Source organism: Corvus hawaiiensis, chromosome 28, assembly GCF_020740725.1.
Source record: "Corvus hawaiiensis isolate bCorHaw1 chromosome 28, bCorHaw1.pri.cur, whole genome shotgun sequence".
NCBI classification, from domain to species: Eukaryota; Metazoa; Chordata; class Aves; order Passeriformes; family Corvidae; genus Corvus; species Corvus hawaiiensis.
The window spans coordinates 6,801,262-6,823,194 of NC_063240.1; the positions used below are offsets into that span (position 1 = coordinate 6,801,262).

The 21,933-nt window shown below is 62.0% G+C and overlaps 2 protein-coding genes across 7 annotated transcripts in view; one reads left to right on the forward strand and one right to left on the reverse strand.

Annotated features, from left to right (window-relative positions):
- The window catches only part of LOC125317706 (fibrillin-2-like), a 67,720-nt gene extending 64,110 nt beyond the window's left edge, over positions 1 to 3,610 (forward strand). For all 3 annotated transcript variants that reach the window (XM_048287645.1, XM_048287647.1, XM_048287646.1), the window contains 3 exons: positions 87 to 318; positions 636 to 804; positions 1,412 to 3,610. In XM_048287645.1, coding sequence (XP_048143602.1) covers positions 87 to 318; positions 636 to 804; positions 1,412 to 1,786 — 776 coding nt within the window. In that variant the 3' untranslated portion in view covers positions 1,787 to 3,610. The remainder of the gene's footprint in view (positions 1 to 86; positions 319 to 635; positions 805 to 1,411) is intronic.
- An 886-nt stretch (positions 3,611 to 4,496) lies between these two features.
- On the reverse strand, positions 4,497 to 19,975 carry CTXN1 (cortexin 1). Of its 4 annotated transcripts, none has more exons than XM_048287666.1 (3): positions 19,934 to 19,975; positions 6,608 to 6,701; positions 4,497 to 5,905 (listed from the first exon to the last, which is right to left on the reverse strand). In XM_048287666.1, the coding sequence occupies exon 3, from the start codon at positions 5,758 to 5,760 to the stop codon at positions 5,506 to 5,508; it is 255 nt and encodes an 84-aa protein (XP_048143623.1). In that variant the 5' UTR covers positions 5,761 to 5,905; positions 6,608 to 6,701; positions 19,934 to 19,975; the 3' UTR covers positions 4,497 to 5,505. The 4 variants fall into 4 exon arrangements, 3 of the variants coding, with proteins under 3 accessions (XP_048143623.1, XP_048143622.1, XP_048143621.1); XM_048287665.1 differs by lacking the exon at positions 19,934 to 19,975 and adding an exon at positions 8,640 to 8,894; XR_007200167.1 differs by lacking the exon at positions 19,934 to 19,975 and adding an exon at positions 19,117 to 19,583 and having other exon boundaries at positions 5,763 to 5,905.
- Between the last annotated feature and the right edge of the window lie 1,958 nt (positions 19,976 to 21,933).

Sequence of the window (21,933 nt, forward strand, 5' to 3'; positions counted from 1 at the left end):
GATGTATCCTGTGGGATGTATCCTGTACCCATGGGATGCACCCTGTACTTGTGGGGGACATCCCATGATTCCGTGATTCCATACAGATGAGAACGAGTGCTCCAGCCCCTCTGCCTGTGGCTCTGCCTCCTGCTACAACACCCTGGGCAGCTTCAAGTGCGTTTGTCCCTCGGGCTTCGACTTCGACCAGGCCTTCGGGGGCTGCCAGGACGTGGACGAGTGCTTGGCCGGGGGCAGCCCCTGCAGCTACGGCTGCTCCAACACGGACGGGGGGTACCTGTGCGGCTGCCCCGGGGGCTACTTCCGAGCAGGACAGGGGTAAGGGAGCGGCCAGCGGGGCATTCCCAGCTGGGGATTCCTGGAGGATGTGGCACAATCCTCGTGCCAGCAGCATCTCCCGCCCCACTTCCCTGATGCCAGGGTCAGTGCAGCTGCCAGCAGATGCTCTGTAGATCCACCCGGTGCAGGATGGAGATTAATTAATCCATTAATTAATGACACCAGGCACATCCTGTGCCATGTCCCACACCCATGTGTGACCCTCTGGGTGGTTCCCATGTGGAGAATCCGGGAGTGGTGACATTTCCATTGGAATCAGGGATCTGAGCTGGGTCTCTCTGCTCTTCTGCCACTAGCCACTGTATTTCTGGCTTGGGATTTGGGAAGGGTCCCTACCTGCCTGCGCCCCAGGAGGAGGATGAGGACAACCTGCTGTCCCCCGAGACCTGCTACGAGTGCAAGATCAACGGGTACCCCAAGAGGGGCCGGCAGCGGCGCAGCGTCAACGGCACGGAGAGGCACCAGGTGAGAAATGCAGGGCATCCTGGAGGGGCTGGAGCAAGGCAGGAGCTGGATCCCTTGGGATCCTATTCCCTCAGTCCAGGCAGAGCCAGCAGCTCATCCATATCTGCCTGGGTTTGGCATCCCCAAACCCTCTTCTGAAACCAAGGAACGAAGTCCACGCTTCCCATCCCTGGAAGTGTCCAAGGCCAGGTTGGACGGGACTTGGAGCAACCTGGGATAGTGGGAGGTGTCCTGTTTTTAAGGTCCCTTTCAACCCAAACCATTCCATGATTCCATTCCTCGGAGGGAGTTCTGGCCTCTGCCCAAGACTCTCCCAGGAATTTCCCAGCCCTGGGCAGGAGAGGTCATTTTAGGGCTTGGAAGGAGAATGGCTCTGAAGTTACTGATCCTCCCCGGGACGGGGACTGTGTGCTGGGGGTTCAGTGCCAGAGGCACAGCCAGGACACCAAGAAACTCTTGTGGGAAACGAAGGACCAAAACGAAGGACCACGGACGTCGTTGCTGCTTCTCAGAGCTGATTTGGGGCTGAATTTCCCTAAATCAAACCCACCTTCCCCCAGCCTGAGCTTTCCCTGCTAAATCCCACTCACTCCCGGTTCCTCCCCAGGACCACGCCGTGAACTTGGCCAGCATGGACGTGGACGCGCCGCTCTCCATGACCCTGAACCTGTCGGAGCTGGCGCACAAGGAGCACATCCTGGAGCTGCTGCCGGCCGTGGAGCCGCTGGAGAACCGCGTGCGCTACACGATCTCGCAGGGCAACGAGGAGGGGCTGTTCCGCATCCACCACAAGGAGGGGCTCAGCTTCCTGCACCTGGGCCGCAAGAAAATCCTGCCGGGCACGTACCTGCTGGAGATCGTGAGCGTGGCCCTGCCCCGCCGGCGGGAACTTCACAAACTCGAGGCCAACAACCACCTCGACCACTTGGCGGGGGAGCTGGGCCAGGCGCTGAGGATGAAGCTGCAGCTCCAGCTCTACTAAAGCCACGAGAGACCCCCCAGTCCCACCCGACAGCGCCGCCCTTCCCCTCGCCACCCACCCCGGGAACAACGGGCTCCTCTCCTGCCACCGCCGCCGCCACCGCCGGGACAGCCATGGGAAACGTCCCTCTGGGATCAGCAGCCTCGGGGGATGCTCTTCTCCTGGGGGTGCCTGAGCCAAGCCCAGAAGAGCCAAGCCCAGAAGGGCCAAGCCCAGAAGGGCCAAGCCCGAGCCACAGCTCACAAAGCTCCCGCAAGCTCTGCCAAAGAACCCAAGCTCCTGAGCAGGGACTCTGCTCCCTCTGCTCCCGCCTGCCCCCTTGTCCAGGACACTCCGAGCTGGCACGGGCGGTGCCCTGGGGAGCTGCCTGCTCTCCATGGCCACATCCCAGGAAAAGTGAGGGGATCTGGGGGCGGCTTTGGGAGGAGCTGTGGCTCCGTGTGGTGTCCATGCATTTCCCAACAGCTCCTGGTCCTGCTCTGCTTCTGTGCTGGGATGGTGCTGCAGGATCCATCCCATCCCCGGCCTGGCTGAGCTCTGTATCCCTCTCTTCTCCATGGCCCCTGGGCCTCTGGGGGCTCCTCTGGGCCTTTGGGGCTCCTCTGTCAAACAGAAAAGGCCACCCCTGAGCAAAGGGACAGTTCAGGTTCTCCCCTCCCATCTCAAAGCCATGGGCAGGAAGGGACAGGGACATCCAGGGCTTCCTTTTGAACAGAATCCTTGACTTGGGGTCACCCTGTCTGTGATCCCCCCGGCCAGGAGCCCCTCTGGGAAGGGGGGCTGTGAGTCCCTCCCCTCTGCTCGTCCCCTGCAGCTCAGTGGGCCCAAGGTGACAGCCCCATGGACATTCTCTGGTTAATGCAGACCAAAGGCACTAAAGAGAGTGTGGAAAATTGGGATGAAGTGGCCGGAGGGCTCCGTGCCGCCCCACATTCCCTGTGCAGCCCCTTCTGGCCGGGGGGGCTTCCCCTGCTCCCCGGGGTGTTCCTCTCACAGCTGATCCCTGCAAGGCCGTTCCCAGGTTTTGCATGAATCCTTTGCAGTTCTCCACCGACCCCCGTGCTCATCCCCGGGACAAAAGGTGCTGATTCATTCCCGGGACAAAAGGTGCTCATTCCCACGGAACTGCCTCATCCCCAGGCCCGAGGTGCTCGCAGCTCCTGGGAGCTGCTGCTGGTTCCTGGCCAGCGTTCGTGCACTGTACCCATCCACCCTCCCGTATTTATGGAAAACCACCAAAGGGGTGCTTGCTCGGTGTTGTCAGGGGTGCATTTTCGTGTAGCTTGACGGTTTTTTGGAGGGGTGGGAATTTTCCCTGTCTCGCTGCCGCCGCAGGGGTGGGGGATGTGTGTGTTTACTGTATCGGGGCTCCAGGCAAACTTGAAAACTCTTCAAAGCAGCTCCAGACTCTGGATTTTACAAGAGTCCCAGAGCTTGTGACAGGATGGGTGGCCTGATGTTTGGGATTGTTTTTTGGTTTTTTTTATTATTATTTTTGTTTTGTTTTTTTCCAACAGGTGCTTTTTTTAAAAAAAAAAAAAACCAAAACCCAAGAACTATTAATAAATTAGCAGAGCTGGGTTTGTGTGTGTGTGTTGAGCCAAAGTGTCAAAGCTCAAGGTTTCCTCTCTTCCTCTCTGGTGTGGTGTTTTGGTTTGGTTTTTTTTTATTTTGTTTATATTGACATTTCTTGCTGGTTGGTTTTTTTGGGGAAGTGTTGAAACCCCAAACCTGTGCCCCTTGTTCCGCACAGAGAGGTGGCTCTTTGTGGAATTCCTTTTTTGTATCAGAAGCAACGGCAACAATAAAATTATTTTGGGTTAAGTGGGGCCGTGTCTTTGTGTGGGCAGGGACTGGGGGGCGCAGGGCCCATCCAGCTCCAACGTGGAGCTTCCATGGAGACAGAATTGGGATTGTCCAGCCTGGAGAAGGCTCCAGGGAGAGCTCAGAGCCCCTTGCAGAACCTGAAGGGGCTCCAGGAGAGCTGGAGAGGGACTGGGGACAAGGCATGGAGGGACAGGACACAGGGAACGGCTTCCCACTGCCAGAGAGCAGGGATGGATGGGATATCGGGAAAGAATATCCTGTGAGGGTGGTGAGGGGCTGGGATGGAATTCCCAGAGCAGCTGTGGCTGCCCCTGGATCCCTCGAAGTGTCCCGGGCCAGGCTGGACGGGGCTTGGAGCAGCCTGGGATCAGGGAAGGTGTCCCCGCCCATGGCAGGGGTGGCACTGGATGGGCTTGGCCGGGGTCGAGTCCAGCCCAGACGCTCCTTCCAGGCCTGATATTCCCGGTTTTTGGAAGCTCTTCCCGGCTCCCAGCGCAGACGGAGGCCGGTGCCAGCAGAGGGCGGGCGGGACTGCGGCAGCGCGGCCGGGACGGAGCGGGGACGGCGCCGGGAGCGGGACACGGGCGCTCGCCCGGTGTTGTCAGGAGGGCAGAGGGAAAAACAGGAGCTCAGACAGCTGGAAAATGTGCCTGGAACAGCTCCGTGCGTGAGAGGGGGGATTTGTGTCGGACCGTGGGGGGACGGGAGGAGGCCGGGCTGGGTCCGCCTGTCCTGGTGCACCGGGCAGTGACCCCTCGCCTCCTCCTCCTCCTCCTCCAGCTCGGAGCTCTCTCGTTGTCACAAGAGGGACGGGGCAGCCCGCCAGGATTCCGAAGGGGCCGGTTCCCCCCAGGACGCGTCACAGAGCGGAGCAGGAGCCGGCTGGGGTTGGCACGGTGCGGCTTTATTTCCATGGAGGGGGACGAGCTGCTCCCCCCTGGGCTCAAATCCCTTCGGACAAATGCTCCCGCTGGCCCACCGCGGGTTTGGGAGCCCTGTGGCCACCCGCAGCTCCCCTGCTCGCCAGGCGTTTGTCCCTCGGCCACTTCCAGGCCTCTCGGAGAGAGCCAGGGAAGGGCCGGGCACGGGGTGGCCACCCCAGCAGGGACTGGCCACTCTGGGGCACCCGCGGGCGGCTGCCAGGCCCGTGCCGGCCGAGGAGCCTCTCCCGGGTGTTTCGGGGGCCCCTCGGTCCGTCCTGGGCGGGTGTCCCCCAGCGGGTGTCCCCAGGACTGGCCCTCGCTCAGCCCATTGTCACCAGCTGGGCAGGGACGGGGTGCGAAGGGACAGGGCTGGAGGCCGAGGGGGGGCTGCGCACGGGGGGTCTCCACCTGCCCCTCCCTTCGGGGGGCTTGGGACTGCCACACACAGAGGAACAAAGCCAGCGCTCGGGTCTGGTGCCGATAACCCCTGACGGACACAGCTCAGCTACAGGGACACACACACACGCACTGGACCACGGGCAGCACTCCCGGGGGGCACGGCCGGGGGCGCGGGGGGCAGCGGGGGCTGGGGGTCAAAGCTCTGGTCTGGCACCGGGCAGAGCCGCCCAGCCCAGGGGCCCCGCGGGCCGTGGCCGAGGGCAGGTCCCGCCATGCCCCGTCCCGTCCCCTCCTGCCCCTCCGCGCTGCCCGGGGGCCGGAGGGGCAGCGGGGCCCGCGTGGAGCCCGAGCCCTGTCCGGCCCCCGGAGTCCTGCAGGCTGCGGAGGGAACTGAAAAGTGCTTAGAAAAGAAAGAAACCCCTAGAAAATCCCCGCGGGCCAGAGCCCCTGCTCGCCCCCCTGCCCGGAGCATCCCTGCGGGGCAACACCACAGAGGAAGGGGGGGCCGGGGCCGGGGCCAGCCGTGGGGGGGAGGCATCCGGAGCGCCCGGGCTCGCCCCGTCCCTGCCCTCACACCAGGGCGTAGTCGAACTGGCCCCTCTCCAACCCCTCCTTGTGGTCCGTCCAGGAGGAGGCGGGCATGCGGCTGTAGGGGTCCAGCAGGATGCGGAAGCAGCGCACCATCAGCATCACCAAGAAGACCAGGAGGAAGATGACGAAGGCAAAGACAGTTTTCTGCTCGGCATCCATGCCCGCGGCACCGGCGGGGTGCTCCACCAGGGACGGGGAGAGCAGTTCATAATCCATCGTGGATGCATCATTCATGGCAGAGGCGAGGGGCGTGAGGGCAGGGCGCGTTCGGGTGCCCCGGGGCAGCCGACTTCAGCCTCCTGCTGTGCCTGTGCACCTGGAAAACCTCCTACTCCATGGCCACCGGCTCGGGATCGGCTCCTGCCCGAGCCCAGAGCTCCTGGAGGGGAAAGCAGAGACCGTGAAGGAGCCGGAATTGGATACGGGGATAGGGGAGATGGTGAGGGAGGAAGAATTGGCTGCGGGGAAAGCAGAGATGGTGAGGGAGGAGGAATTGGGTGTGGGGGAAGCAGATGGTGAAGGAGAAGGAATTTGCCACAAGGAAAGCAGAGATGGTGAGGGAGGAGGAATTGGACGTGGAAAAACAGATGGTGAAGGAGAAGGAATTGGATGTGGGGAAGGCAGAGATGGCTGGGGAGGAGGAACTGGCCACGGGATACAGCAACAGGCACGAGGAAGGGCAGGGAGGTTCTCAGGGAATTCTTGATTTCCTGGCGAGCTCAGGAAGCCACTCCGAGGGCACCAGGCACTGGTGGGCACAAGGGTGGGCAGTGCAGGCACTGGTGGGCACAAGGGTGGGCAGTGCAGGCACTGGTGCAGAGGCTGCTCCTCCGGCCGTGAATCCCCAGCAGTCCCTGCAGAGGCCCTGGCCAGTGCTGAGAGACCCTTTGGAATCCGTGCCCCAAATCCCAGGTGATTCCCACCAAAAAGGAGCTGTGGGGGCTGGACCTGGCCTGGAGCTGTCCCAAGATGGACACAAGGACAGGGGGAGCTCATTCCTGCTGGGGACACGTGTCCAGCTGCTGCTTCCCGTTGGGTTGGAGCAGAGGGAGCTGATTCCCGATGGAACAGGGGCACCCACCTGGCTGCAGCTGCGTGGGGACAGGAGCGGGGCCAGGCTGTGCCCAGACAGCCCCGTCACCGAGGGAGCCTCGCCGGGGTCCGGCTGTCCGGGGCTTTGGGATGAAAGGAGAGGGACAAAGAGAACAAAGGGGGTTAAAAGGGAGCAGAGCAGCTGATAAACCCCTGGTAAACATAAAACATCCCGGGCCAGCCCTGGAGCTCCCAGCGGCCCTCGGGCCAGAACTGAGGGGAGCTGGAATGTCCACACCAATATCCCTGGAATGTCCACACCAATCTCTCCAGGAGAACATCCGTGCCAACCTCCCTAGGAAAACATCCACACCAGCCTCCCTGGAATATCCACACCAACATTCCTGGGAGAACATCCATGACAACCTCCCTGGGAAAACATCCACGTCATCCTCCCTGGGAGAACATTGACACCACCCCCTCAAGAGAACATCCACCCCACCATCCCTGGAGCATCCACACCACCATCCCTGGAACATCCACACCACCATCCCTGGAACATCCACACCACCATCCCTGGAATATCCACACCACCATCCCTGGAAGAGTCCGAGGCCAGCTTGGAGCACCCTGGGATGGTGGAATTGGATGGAACTGGATGAGCTTTGAGGTCCTTCCAGCCCAATGCATTCCATGACTCTGTGCTCTGGATTTCCTGGGAATTCGGAGCAGAGCCCCATCCCTGTGCCCGGCCCCTCGATGGAGGCTGCTGTTATTTCGGGAGCAGTTGATGGAGTTTTATTAAGATTCCTGTTCCCTTAGTAACTCCAAAGACACGAGCAAGGAAATTGCTTAATAGGGACAAGCTCACAAAGGAACGGGATCACTGTCAACGATTCCGTGAGGCTGCACCCAGGTTTTTCTGGGAATGAGGCACGAATTAAATGTTAATTTGGGAACTGCAAATACCCAATGAGATGCTTATTTAGAACAAAGGAGGGAGTCAGTGCGGAGCCAGGCAGGATCCAGGTGGGATCCGGGTGGGATGGAGGGAAGGATCCAGGTTTGGGGTGGAAGGACCTTAAAGCCTATCCAGAGCCAACCCCGACACCTTCCACTGTCCCAGGCTGCTGGGCACTTCCAGGGATGGGGCAGCCACAGCTGCTCTGGGAAATCCATCCCAGCCCCTCCCCACCCTCATCCTAGAAAATTTCTCCCTCAAATCCAGCCTGAATCTCCCCTCTTTTCCCTTAAAACCGTTACCCCACCCCCATCTTGTTCATAAGTGAAGCATTGGAAAATCTCCCTGGAGCGTTTTTGCCATGATTTTTGGCACCTGAACTCCTCAAAGGTGGGAAAAGGCTTCACTTGCAGGCCCATGGGGCTCCCTCCCTCCTTCCCTTCACCTCCACAGCAGCAGGTCCCAGTGTCCGAGCTGTGTCCGAGCTGTGTCCGAGGAGTGTCCTGCGGGGCGGAGGCAGCTCCGTGCCCCTCTGGACACCCTGGTGCTCCCCCCGGAGCTCCGGGAGCAGCCGGAATCTCTGCATTGCCTTTTTCAGTAAATGCTGCTGCTGGGACGGGCCCGGCTGCCTCTGGAGCACAGCCAGGGGCTCTGCCAGGGAAACCTGAACTTCCAACGGGATCCAACCCCCGAGCACGGAGCTGCCCCGAGTGCCCAAGAACCAAGCGGGTCAGCCCCACGGAGAGTCCGGGATGTCTCATCCTGTTTGGAAGGGACAGGAGCAGCCCCAGAGCCCAGGGGAAGGCTCAGCCCAGCCCCAGCCCAGCAGGGATGGATTTTCCTGGAATATCCACACCAAATCCCAGGCTCTGACATCCCTGATCCTCCCAGGGACCCTTCTCCCAAACCGACCCACCTGGGAAGCATCCAACCCCCAGGAAAGGCTGTTCCCACCCCAAATCCCGGCCTCCCGCCCTCTCCATCCAGCCTGGACAGCACCACTGGAATATCTCCTGGATCCCAGCTCCCGAGCCCACCCAGCACTGCGGGGTGGGGGTCCCAGGCAGGGAACCCCCGCTCCCAGTGCCGGCCCTGCTCCTCGGGATGGCCCGGACCGTACCTGGCTGCGCTGGGATCCCGGCTCCATCCCCGGCCATCCCGGGGGGGGAGCGGCCGCGCGGCTCCCGGAGCGCCCGGGGAAGCGGCTGCTGCTCGCTGCCGCTGGAGCGGGTTCCTATGGCGATGCAGAACCCATTAGAATAAAAGGTGGAGCGCAGCGATTGGAGACGGGAGAAGTTTCCCGAGGCGCCTGCCTGGGAAAGCCAGACCGTGGGAATGCTCGGGGCTGGGGCTGGACCCCTGCTCCGGCTCCTGCATCCCCAAAAACCCTCTCTGATCCCCCTGCTCCGGCTCCTGCATCCCCAAAAACCCTCTCTGATCCCCCTGCTCCGGCTCCTGCATCCCCAAAAACCCTCTCTGATCCCCCTGCTCCGGCTCCTGCATCCCCAAAAACCCTCTCTGATCCCCCTGCTCCTGCTCCTGCATCCCCAAAACCCTCTCTGATCCTGGGAAGCTCCTGCATCCCTGTCCCCCCGAGAGCCAGGACTGTCCCTGGTGTGTCCGTGTCTGTCCCGGGATGCTCCAGGATTCCCGGGCAGGCACAGCCCCCCCTGTTCGTGGCTCTCAGGACAAGGATCGGCCTCAGGGACACGCCAGGGTCACAGCTGGCAGCACCCGGGCCCCTTCCCCCCCAGGATCCGCAGGGATGCGGCTTTCTGGGATGCAGGGAAAATTCCTTGGAAATACCTGGAAACAGCCACGTGTTTTCCTGCTCTATCCGCTGGGTTCTGATGGAAATGGGGTTTCTGGGAGGTGCCCACGGGGTGTTTTCCACACTCCAGCAGTGCAGGGAACGCTCCATGCCTGGGGCACCAGGCAGCCTCAGCGGGGGCAAATTAAAATTGCTTTGCTCATCCTCGGGCCCTGGAAGGGCTGGGAGGGTATGGATGGACAATTCCTGAAGGTCTCCTTCCCACCTGCTCCTGGAAGAGCCACGGGAAGAGCGTGGTGTGGCTGCCCTGGCTGCTCCCACAGTTCCTCTGGAGAAATCCATCCTCTGTCCCCATCCCCAAATCCCAAATGTGGCCAGGGGTCCCTGTGGGAATCGCTGTGGAGCTTCCTGCTCTGCCCTCTCTCCTTGGAAGGGTTTCAGAGCTGGAGGAGATCCTTGTGCTGAGGAATTTTTCTGCTTACAGCACAAAAAGCTGGATGGTCCTCGGGGAAACTCGGGACAGAGGAGCCCTGAGGCACAGGGATGGCTCTGGAGTTCAGGAATATCGATCCCAACCGTGCTTCAGAGCGGGATTTGGCGCTGCAGCCTCCCAGCAGCCACAGGGGAGATCTGGGATTTGGGGATGCTGAAGAAATTCCAAGTGGAGACAGGAAGGGAGCTGGTTCCTCCCAGATGCTGAAGTGAGGTTCAGCCTTTGCAGTCTCCCCCCGCTCAGCTCTGAGCTGAGAATCCGAATGTTCCTCTAATCCAAACTCCCTTCCCTGGGAAATGCCGTAAATCCCCGGCAGGATCTGAGCCCATTCCGGTGCTGACAAAGGGATCTGTGAAACCTGGAGTGGCTCTCCGGGCACAGCCCTGGGGCACCGAGTGGCTGCTTCTGCTCGAGGGACAATCCCACACTCGGCTGCTCCAGTTCCAGGCAAAAACTCTGCCCGTGGCTGGGGGAAAACCGTTTGTGATTCCTGCAGGTTCCAGCCACGGAAGGGTCGGATTTAACCGCCAGTGGCAAGGGATGAAGATCAACTCTAAGTTATTGGGAGCCTGGGATGCTGCAGGAGGAGAAATTCCTTCATGGGAAGGGTGGAGAGGCATTGGAACAGGCCGGATTCTCACCCCTGCAGGGACTGGGAGCTGTGGGGATGTGGCACTTGGGGACAAGGGTGGCCTTGGCAGTGCTGGGAACAGTTGGGCTCCATGGTCTGGGAGGCTTTACCCAACCCTAATAATTCCATGATTATTGTGGATGAGACCCCAGACCCCTCCCTGGCGCTGGGGGGGCAGGAACAGCTCCCACCCCTTTCCTGGCAGCACCGAGGGGGACCCGATCACTCTTCCCGAGGGCTGAGCCACATTCCCAACACATTTCCTGCCGTGCCCGGGTGACATTGAGGGAAGGGAGCGTCCTGTCCTTTCCAGGCTCCCCTGCTCAAGCAGAGAATTCCAGCTGGCTGCCCCTTCCTGAGCCAAGCCCAGCCTGGCAGAGCTCTCCCGGACAGGTGAGGGATGTTTCACAGCCGAGCTGTTCCCTGATCCCCGCAGGGGCTGGGGCCTCTCCCTGCACAGAATCCCGGCCCCAGCAGCTTCCCTGGACAGCTGAGGGGAGGGGAGGGGAGGAATCCTGGTCCTTTGGATGCTGCAGCAGCTCCAGAGCTCACGGCAGTGTCACCCCTGAGTCCTGACACTGTCACAGGGCCCTGGGATGGTTTGGGCTGGAGGGACCTTAAACCCCACCCAGAGCCACAAACGTTCCCTGATTCCTCTTTCCATGCCGTGGATCGACACCGGGGAATTCCCTGTCCCTGTCCCCTCCTCCTGCTCTGGTTCTGCCACCCCCAGCCCCGCTCCAGAGCCCAGGAGGAGCATCCCAGGCTCCCAACACAGATTTTGATGCCAGCCCAGCTGACCCGGAGGCCCCAGGCCACAAATTGTGTTGACATTTCCAGTGGGACGCATGAATCTGCTCCATAACTCCTGAGAGAACCTCTGGATAACGAGGAGCATCCCATGGGCCGGCTCTTCCTGAAAGAATTTGTCACCATCCATAAATTGCTGGGAGATTTATCCCTGCCAGCCCTAAAACTGCGCACAAAGTAATGGGATTTGTCCAAAGCCTTTAACGGGCCGTTCCCCTTGATTTAAAGGCTGTTGAAGTGTCTTTATTTCCTTAGCACATGATTAATTCACATTCTGGCTCCGAGGTGCCTCCGGAGCCGGCGATTTGGGAATGAGAGGAGGAAAGGGCAGCTGGAAGGTCTTAGGCAGCGAAAAACCGGCTCAGGGTAACTCCAGGCTGGGAATAAGCAAAGGTTATCCATGCCTGGAGCTCCTCCGGAGCTCCCAGGGCTCTGCACACAAACATGGAAATCATTCCCTGTCCCCAGCTCTGGGAATTGCAATCCCAGCTCCCTGAGACTCTGGAAAACGGCAGCTCCAGCCCCTCTGGATGGTTTCCAGCCTTCCCGAGGCACCCGCGCTGCCCATGCCCAGTTTAAGGGATGCTTCCCTCGGGTGGGGTCTCGGAGCCCCAGGGGGAGGAAGTTCAGGATTCCATCAGTGCCACAGAGCGCAGGGACAAAGCTCCCGGCTCCAGGATCCATCCCTGAGGATCAGAACCTGAAGAAGGCTCAGCCCAGGGCTTGGAAACCCCCCCTGAGTGACAACAAATGGATTTTCCGCCCTTTTTGTCCCGACCCAGCCGCCTCCCCCTGTGCTGGAAACAGGGAGAGAATTCCCTGCGGGATCCTTCCCGCTTTTAACCTGAGCGGGGCTGGGGAGAACGACCTCGGCAATTCCTGGCGGGAGCAGCTCCGGGAACATCTGCTCAGGAAGGAGCAGCGCTCCCCAGCCCGGAACGAGCTCCCCCGGGACACGGAGTGACCTTGGCGGCCGCTCGGCTCTGGTTTGCTGGGAATGCGGAGTTTGGGGCCAAGGGGAGCCGGGGGGAGCTCTGGGATTCGGGAGCTCCAGCCCGGGATGGGGATTCGCGGGTGGGGGAATTGGGATGATCCAGTCTGGATGCCAAGAGCCCACGGGGCTGTGATGGGATCGGGATGAGGGAGAGCCCTGGGAGCTCGGGGTGGCCCCTGCTCGGCCCAAGCGATTCCTGCTCCACCCAGAGATCCCAGCACCTTCCTCGGGAGCAGAGGAAACTCTTCCACTCCCGGGAGATGTCCCGGCCTCTCCCAGTGCCGTGGGGGAGTTGCTGATCCTGTGGGAATGTGGGAATCCTCTGTGCTCCTCATCCCTGACCTGCTCGTGCTGCCTTATCCTCTTCCCGAATTCAGGGCTGATCCCACTGCTCTGATTTATCCCTGGCAGTGTCCCAGGCCAGGCTGGACAGGGCTTGGAGCAGCCTGGGACAGTGGGAGGTGTCCCTGCCCATGGTAAGGTGGGACTGGATGGGCTTTAATGTCCCTTCCAACCCAAACCATTCCATGATTCCACGATTCTGGAAGCGATTCCCTCTAGCTCTGATCCCGGGAGGGGCCAGGCCACAGCCACGGGGCCAGAGCCTTTACACTGGGCAGCTCCCTGATCCTGGGATAGATTCCCAGAAAAATCCGGGAGCTGATGCGATTAAAATGGAGAACGTGAATCAGGGATTCCAGGAGGAAAAACTCCCTGCGGTGCGGGAGGCGGCAGCGATCCCACGGCGAGCTCTGCTCAGGAGCTGCACGGACACGATCCCAGCCCGGTTCCAGCCGGGATCGGGGGAGTGTGGGGAGCGTCAGAGCAGTGCAGGGACATCCCGGTGCCATGGCAACCTGAGCCGGCCACCGGAGCCGGGAGCGACGCGCTGGGAGCGGCACGGGAAGCCCCGGCCGGCCCGGCCTTGGACACTTCCAGGGATGGGGACTCCACCTGCTCCAGGGCTGGACCACCCTTTCCATGAGGAAATTTTCCCAATATCCAACCTAAACCTCCCCTGGCACAGCCCGAGGCCGTTCCCTCTTTGTCCTGTTGTTCCCTGGGAGCAGATCCCGATTTCCCCCTGGCTCCTCCTGTCAGGAATTGTGGAATATTTATAAAAACAGCCACATTCCCTTATCCAAACGCCCAAATCCCCCCCCCCCAAAAGCACCTGGATATTCCAAGCTCCCCCCAGACCCGCACATCCAAGGCTGTGTGTGGTGGGACAGCCTGGGAAGGGGGACAGGGATCAAACCCAGGCGTTTCCCACGGGCAGCCCGTGCTGCCTCGTTTGGCGTTAATTTGCATTTTCCCTGGTTTTTATGAGCCACGAAAAGAGGATGGGGCAGCACGAGGCTTCCCTCAGCACAAATCCAGGGATAAGTTTACAGGAAATCAGCCCGGAAAACAGGGATGGTGTTTCTGCTGTGTGCAAACAAGCCCAGAAATGCTGAGTAATTCCTGGAGCATGGGAAGCGATCATTACTTTTAATTAGCAATTAACTGACTCGGTAATTTCTCGCATTCAGGCAGCAATGGAACTGCAAACAATGCCAGGCAAATCGGGTCTTTAGCATTTAATTACCGGGCTCTGCCATGAATTATTGAGCAAATGGGCAAAGACTCAGCTCGAAGAACTCGGGTGCTGCAATTAAGGGATTTTTAATCATTCCTGGGTCGGAGTCGCTGTTTGGAGCCGCCCTCCACGTGCACAACACCCAGAGCAGTCGCGGAGGCTTTTCGTGGATCATGGAGCTGAATTCCCCCAAAACAATCCGGGCTGCAAGCACGGGACAGCGGGATCGTCAGTCCCAGCCCGTCTGGCTCTGCTCCTGCCACAGAATTCCAGACTGCGTTGGGTTGGAGGGACTTTAAATCCCACCCAGGGCCACCCCTGCCACGGACACCTCCCACCGTCCCAGGGGGCTCCAGGCCCCGTAAAACCTGGGCTGGGAAGGCGCAAAAGGCTGAGCAGAGGGAGCATTCCCAAATCCAGTCTGGACTCTGTCACCTGGGCAGGTCCAGGCAGGGGTTCAGCCCAGCTCCTGCTCTCCAAGCGCGGATTCCAGCCCTGTCCTGGCCCTCAGACCTGTCCCCTGGAGGGAATTATCCCGTCCCTTCCAACGGGGACAGCGATGGCTCCGGCCCAGCTCCGAGCGGCTCCTGCCAAGCGCAGAAGGTGACGGGAGGAGAAGGGAAGAGCAGGCAGGGAAAGGCAGCACTGGAGGGGCCCGGCATGGCTGGAGCCTTCCCTGTCCTGGGAATGCCAAGTGCTCCCCGACCCAGCATCCCCACGGAGCCGTAAATCCAAGGAAAAATGAACTTCCCAAGTGCCAACACGGGCTGGTTGTCGTCATCAAGGAATTCCAGAGGAAACAAGAGCAAAGCCCCTGGCTCGGGAATTCTCTGGAATTCAGCCCCTGCACCCACCCCGGTATGAGGCAAACGGGAGCAGGAGAGGGAGGAGAAGAGGGAAGGCAAAGCCTGGCTGGATTTGGTCCATGTCCTTCCCAAAGCATCACAGATGTCCCAGCCTCTGTCCCTGGGGAGCATTTTAACCTGGAGAACGTCCCTGCATCCCTCCTTCCCTGCATCCTTCCATCCCTTGCAGGACGTGTGGGACACTGCAGGACCGGGCAGGAGACCTGAGGAGCTGAGGGACCCCCAGCAGCACCCCCAGAGCAGAGCTGCTCCTCCTCCTCCTTTTCCCGCTCCTCCTCCTCTCCCCCTCCTCCTCCTCCCCCGCAGTGCCGAAGCCTCTCCCGTCGCTGAGCTGATAAAAATGCAGATCGATCGCAGGGCCAGGGCTCAGCTCCCGGAAATCGATGCCGCTCCCATGCTGCGAACTCCCGGTCATTTTATCCACCCTCGGGAGGCTCAGAGCTGCAGGGAGCCGGGGGAGCCCATTCCTGCTTCCGTCAGGGAAGGTCCTGATCAAATCCGGCCTCGGCCACAGCTCCCAAAGCACCCAGAGCACTCCCTGTACTCCAACAAGCAGCAAAGCAGGCGGGGAAAGGACCCGGGAGCTGCTGGTGGATCCAAGGGCCCTGAGCTCCTTGAGAGCCCCAGATCTGCACCAGGGAAATGCCAGGGGTGGACACAGCTACGGGATGGAGGGGATCAGGGAAAGCAGGAATGGCCACAAAGGCAGCAGGGTCCTGGATCCCAGCAGGGTCCTGGATCCCAGCAGATCCCATCCCCATCTCTCACGCCAGCCAAAAGCTCCTCCATGGCTTCCCCAGTGCCAGGAATGTCAGGGCTGGGCTGGGATGAGTGGCACGCATGGGGCAGCAGCAGGAGGGAAGGAACCAGACCCCAAATCCTCTCACCCCACACTTCCCCTTCCCACTCCCCCTGTGCCAGGCAGTGACAGACAGGGACGGGAATGTCCATCCACAGCTGGAAACCCCAGTACTGCCCCGGGGGATCCGTGTCCCACTCGCCCCCTGCTCTGGGCTGAGGCTCCTTCGGATCCGGCCTCCGGCCCCGTGCCAAGATCCCAGACTGGGCTGCCTGTCCCCGCCCTGTGCCAGGACACTTTGTGCCATCCCAGTGCCAAGCACTTTCCATCACTGCCTGATTTGCGTCCCTGCCGTGCCCTGGTGGAGAGAGGCATTCCTGGAAGCACCTTGGCAGCCGAGCCGGGCGGCTGCTCCCGGCCTTGGCGCTGCTGCTCTGACTGGAATCCCAACCAGGGCCACGTCTGCCCCGAGCCCGGCACCGCCAGGGCAGGACAGGGGTTCCCTCGGGGCCAAGGTTCCATCCCTGCCGCTCTCAGGGAATGTTCCTGATCCCCCTGCCCACGCGTTTATTCCAACCCCTGCCCCTGGCAGCAGCTCCCGTTCCAGCCACCTCCTCTCCTGGAGGAGCCTTGGGCACATCCCACACTCCTGACCTGGAAAGAAGAGGATCCCATGGATGGAGCAGCTCCATGGGATCCAGTAGGGAACAGCTGCCGGAGACCCTCCCTCCCACAGGGGAGAGCATCCCACCAGCTCTCCCCTTCCCGGGAACTCATCCAGCCCTGGAGCCCATCCTGATCCTTGCTGGAGGGATGCTCCAAGCTGCCAATGCCCAACAGAGAATCCAGGGAGAAAGGAGTGCCCAGATCCATCCAGGTGTTCCCTCATCCCTCGATCCATGGGAAGGCTCAGCCAGCCGGTGGGGACAAGTGGCCCATCCCCAGCAGTGGCTCAGATCCCGGGATCCCAGCGTGGGATGCTCCAGGCAGGGGTGAAGGAATGAAAGGAGAGCGTTACAAAACACGAGCCCTTGGAGCAGGGGAGGGAATTTGGCCAGCACCGCTCACCCTTCCAGGCCTTAATCCCTTCGTTAGTACAGCCCGGCACAATTAAAGACAAACTCCCAGCCCTGCAATGCAGAGGGGCTGCGGGAGATCCCGGGAATTCAGGCACCTCCGCAGGCACCAGACTCTCCGGGCTGAGGAGCCCTTCCCACCCCGGGCAGCTCCGTGGGGGCCGATCCAATGATTTTCCAGCTGAATTCCATGAGCTGGCACCTCACCAAGAGCTCTCCCACCCCAGAGGATCCTTCGTCCCTGATCCCCCTGGCTGGGCCGGCCGGGAGCCCAAGGGCAGCGGGAACAGGGGGACGGAGAGGGCGGGATGGCAAAGCCACCTCTGCTCCCACAGGGACACCACAAAGGGAATTGTGGGATCATGGAATGGGCTGAGAGGGACCGTGGGGGTCAGGAAGATCCATCCCCTGCCACGGGCAGGGACACCTCCCACTATTTCCATCCAACCTGGCCCCCAGAGCCCATTCCAGGCTGGAAGAGGCTCCAGTAAATCCTGCCCTGCCTCTTTGGGAGCTCCCAGGATGTGTTTGTTCGTCTCCATGACCCCAAGCTGTTGCTCTCCTGTGGGCTCAGGGATCTCAGCTCCAACCCCCTCTGCTCCCAAACTATTCCCACAAAGTGACAAATTCCAGCAGGAGCCAAAAGTGCTTCCAAAGAAAGGTTTGGATTCCAAAAATCCTCCCTGAAGGAGGTTCTGCCTGCGTGGCTGGGACGTAGAGACCCGGTGGGCACCAAGCCCTGCCAGGACAGGAGAGGAAAGCCACACAAGAGCTTGGGAGGATGTTAAAATCCATGGATACGCCTCTGCTGCTGGATCCTGGGAGCTCCCCAGGCTCCAGGTCTGCACCTCAGCCATGTCCCAGCTCCCCAGCAGCATCCTGCCCTTCCCATACAACAGAATCCCTCAGCCAGGAATGGTCAGGCAGGTCCCTCGCTCGGGATTCCCAGGGTATTCCGGGTGGTTTTCCAGCCAGACCTTGGGAAGGCAGATCGAAGGCCAGGCACGGCTGGAATGGGAATGGGCAGGTTCTGTCCCACCCGCCAGGCACGACTGGGATCGCTCTTTCCCAACCATTCCAGACCCATTCCAGGTCCCTCTTTGGGTCCCCAGGGCTCTGCCCTGCAGGTTCCAGCTCCTTCTTCCAGAAACAGCCCCCAGCTCCCCTCTAAATCCCAATTTTCCATGGCCTGGCCCCACGCCCTGGAGCAGCCCCACCCCACAATTCCCTCCGCATCCATCGTTATTCCTTTAATCCCGGCTTTAACGCCGGCCCTCCAGGCCGCAGCCGCAGCCTAATGGCCCTTAAGTTCCCCTTCGGGAAGCTCCGATCCATCAATTCCACTTGGTCGGGAATGTTTGCAGCAAGAGCAGAGCCGCTCCAGGCGCCGGCAGCGCTTCCTTCCCGGGAGCAGCTGTTCCCGAAGTGCGGCTCGGGATTTACTGGCAGTGGCCAGTTCCAGAGAGTTCAGCGCCACGAGCCCGAGGCTGTCACCCGCTCCTGTCACCCGCTCCTGTCACCCGCTCCTGTCACCCGTGTCAGGCGCCGGGAAGGAGGCGCGGAGCTGACGAGCCCCGGCTGCTGCTCCAACCTCCGGCTTTTCCGGCAGCCGCCCACGGCCCTGCTGCTGCTCCAGCCCCGGCCTGGCCTGGCAGGGGCCGGGCACAGCCCGCTCCATCCCGCTGCGCCCCGGGAACGCTGCCCCGGCCCCGCCGGCTGCGGGAAGCAGGGAGCAGATTTCCCTGGCAGCGGGAGAGCCGCGAGGGCAGCGGGACCTGCCCGGCCGGGGCCACCTGCAACAGGTGGACGGCGCCTCGGGGGCAGCAGGCGCTGCCGGGTGGCCCTGGAGCTGTCCCAGATCGTGGAATCAGGGAATTGTTCACGATGGAAAAGCCCCCCAAGATCATCGAGCCCATTCCCAGCACTGCCAAGGCCACCACGGACCCACGTCCCCAGGTGCCACATCCACACGGCTTTAAATCCCTCCAGGGGTGGGGACTCCACCAGTGCCACTGCCCGACCTCCCTTTCCGTGGAGAAATTCTCCCAATATTCAACCTAAACCTGGCCTAGCACGGCCTGAGGCCCTTTCCTCGTGTCCCATCCATCCTTTCCGGGGGGATTTGCAGCTTGGGGGTCTCACCCACGCCATTCCCGTGCAGTTTTCAGGGATGATCCCACCTCTGTCCCTTCCTCTCCTGACACCGGAGCCGTGGGGAGAGATCCCGAACACGTTCCAAGGCAGCCTCCCAGGGTTTCTCAAGGAAAAACAGAGCCTCACCCAAAGGTCTGGGCATTGCCAGGAGCAGCCGGGGCTGTGCTGCCCAGGCAACCAGACAGATCCTGCTCCCACCGCGTCCCTTTGCCAGGAGAACCATTCCCACCGCCTGTCCCACGCACAGCCCTGCCCAGGCACCGCCAGAGCCACCAGGAGCAGCACCGGAGTCACCCCCTCAGCTCTGGGACACGTTCCTGCCAGATAGCAGCAGCTGGGAGGAAGCAGAAGCCCCCGGGAATGGCAGGAAGGTGGGGATGGGAGTCAGGGTCGGGGGAGCCCCAAACCTTCGTCGATCCCACACCTGGCACTGCTGGAGCTTCATCTCATGTTCAACACGAGGCTCTGCACCAAAAACTGCCTCCAGCGAGCCCAGACTTCCCGAATTCCCTCTGCACGGGCAGGGCTCCCCGGCACTCCCAGAGAGCTCCCACAGCTCCAGCTCTTCCCGAGGGGGCTGAGGGTGGAACGCCCCTGGCTCCTCCGAGGGGCAGCTCTGCGGCTCAGCCCTTTGTCCCGGGGTTCTGCGGGATCCCCCCGGCTCCCGCACAGACCCCCGGCTCCAGCAGGGACCAAGCAGCTCCGTTTCATCCCAAAGTTTCCCGAAGCCGCCCTCCCCCGTCTCCCAGACCCGGGTTGGGCACCCCCAAAGCCCCTCAGCACACGGGGGCTCTGGCAGCCGCCCCTTTGCTCCCCGCCAGCAGAACCCCGAAATCAGCAGCTTTGCAGCAGCTGCAGGAATTCCTTGTTTTCCACTTCTTCTTCCCCAAAATGCCCATCCTAGATTTTATCTAATAGCGATATTTCTTCCCAAATTCCCCTTTTTTTTCCCTCTCCCCCCCCACCCCAGGCTGACACAGCCCCCCGGGCGCACCCCAACCCCGGGGATCCCGCACCTCTCCGGACCCCCATCCCCGCAGGGAGCCCCCCCGGGGTCGGGGGCAGCCGGCACCGGGAGCGGCACCGGGAGCGGCACCGGGAGCGGCACCGGGAGCGGAGTCCCCTCGCATCCCGCACCGCCCCTGCGGAGCCGCGGGCGGGCGGTGCCCGGTGCAGCCCCGGGGGTCCGCCACCAAACTTTCCCGGTTCCCCCGGTCCCCCCGCGGTTCCCCCCCGCTCACCTGCGCTCCGGGCGGCGGGCGGGGGCCGCGCCCGCCCCGCCGCTCCCCGAGCCCATCCGGACCGGCCCCGCTCCCGGTCCCGCTGCCGCCGCCGTTCCCGGCCGCCCCACGGCGCAGCCTTCCCGGCCGGGGGAGCCGAGCGGAGCCGCCGGCGGCGCTTGCGGGGCCGGGGTTTGAATTCCTCCAAGCGGCCCTGATTGGGCTGCGGAAGGGGGGGGGGAGCTGCGCCTGGGGGGGCGGAGTGTGGATACGGGGTGGGGAGGGAGGGATGCGCGGGGTGCGGGGATGCGGAGGGTGTGGAGGGATGCGGGGGATGGAGGATGCGGGGGATGGAGGATGCGGGGGGTGTGGTACCCGGCGTGGGGGGGTTGCAGCGGCTGGGAGGAGGCGGGAGGGGGTGGGAAGCGTGCGGGGCTGCGGGGAAGGTGGGAGAGGGAGGGTGCGGGGGATGGGATAACGGGGGGATGCGGGAAGGTGTGCGGGATGTGGCGCCGGGGGGATTTAGGGATGCAGGGATGTGGTAACCCAGGGATACAGGTGGAGTGGGGGGATGCAGGGATGTGAAACCCTGGGGGGATTTTAGGGATGTGGTACCCCGGGGGTGCAGTGGCTGCGCTGTCGTGTGGGGGGGATGCCGAGGAGTGTGGTGGGGACGCACGGGGAGGTGACAGCACAGGGCCCTGGGAGCAGGGGCAGGGGGCTGCAGTGGGTGTGGTCCTGCAGGAGGACCCTGGGGATGCAGGGAGGAGCAGTGCCATGGGAATGCTGTGGAAATACGGGATTGGGGGGGTCAAGGTGGCTGCAGGGGCATCCATGGAAATGACCCTGGGGATGTGGGGGACAGGACCGGCCATGGGGGTGCCGGGAAGGGGACACAGCCGTGGAGCAGAGCCATGCTGGGACAGGCAGGAGGGATCCAGGCCCCACGGGATTTTTTGGCCAAGATCCCTGTCAAATGCCAGCTTGGAATTCCAGCATCGCTGCTGCTTGTGCTCAGCATCCCGCTCATCCCATCCTGCTCATCCCATCCCGCTCACCCCATCCTGGGGATCTCTGGGACACCCCTGGGCCCAGCACAGGGTGACAGCAGGGACAGGACCGTGGTGATGGAGCTGCTGCTCCTCTCCAGCCAGGAGCTTCCAGCACACCTTCAGAGCATCCCTGCAGCCAAGCACATCCCTGCTGCTGCACCATTCCTGCCTGGATCCATCCCTCTGGAGCGCTGCCTTCCCGCACACCCCCGGGGCAGAGCAGGGTGTGACCGTGTTTCCCCTGCAGCCCTTGTCCCCAATCCCTCTCCAGCTCCTCTGGAGCCCCTTCGGACCCTGCAAGGGGCTCTGAGCTCTCCCTGGATCCTTCCTTTCTCCAGCTGGACACCCCCAGCTCTCCCAGCCTGGCTCCAGAGCAGAGATGCCCCATCCCACATGGAATCATTTCAGCTGGAGATGGGAAGAGGTGCCCGTTGGTGGGGCACAAACCTTGGAATCAACGGGATGCTGGGAGCAAGGATAAGCTCTGCCAGGGCTCTCGCCTGACATTCCATAGAAAAATCCACTATTCCCTTAAAATGATCAGCCCTTGCTGTGGGCACAGCCCGAGGAGGCTGATAGGAGAAAAAAAGGGAGAAAAAACGCCTGGAAAAGTGTTGCTGTGCACGGCTTCGGTGTCTCCATGGCTACGGGAGCTCGTGGCAGACGTTCCCGAGGAACTCAGACGTGCCGGTGCCAATGGAGACCGCGGGGCTCATCCCCGCCAGGGCAGGTCCCACTCACATCCCATGGGATCAAAACAAACGCCGAAAGGAGAGATCCCATCCCACGGCCGGCTGGGCGGGCGGGGAGCCGCGAGTCCAGCGCCCGGCTCGTGTTCCCGGGAAAGCCGAGCCCGTGATCCCGGGGAAACCTGGGCGTGTGGGGAAGGTCTGGGCAGCCACTGCGTGGTCACAGCTCCCGCTGCAATCAGAGCTTGTCAGGATGTTCGGATCCATCCTTTCCAGGAGC

Excerpts from the sequence above, each read along its gene's own strand:
- CTXN1 (XM_048287664.1), bottom strand. The coding sequence starts at position 8,280 with ATGAGACATCCCGGACTCTCCGTGGGGCTGACCCGCTTGGTTCTTGGG. Across the intron at positions 6,702-7,894 it reads CCCACCTTTGAGGAGTTCAG|CCCCGGACAGCCGGACCCCG; the intron begins GTGCCAAAAATC and ends TTCATCCCAAAG. Across the intron at positions 5,906-6,607 it reads CCCCACGCAGCTGCAGCCAG|GAGCTCTGGGCTCGGGCAGG; the intron begins GTGGGTGCCCCT and ends TTTCCCCTCCAG.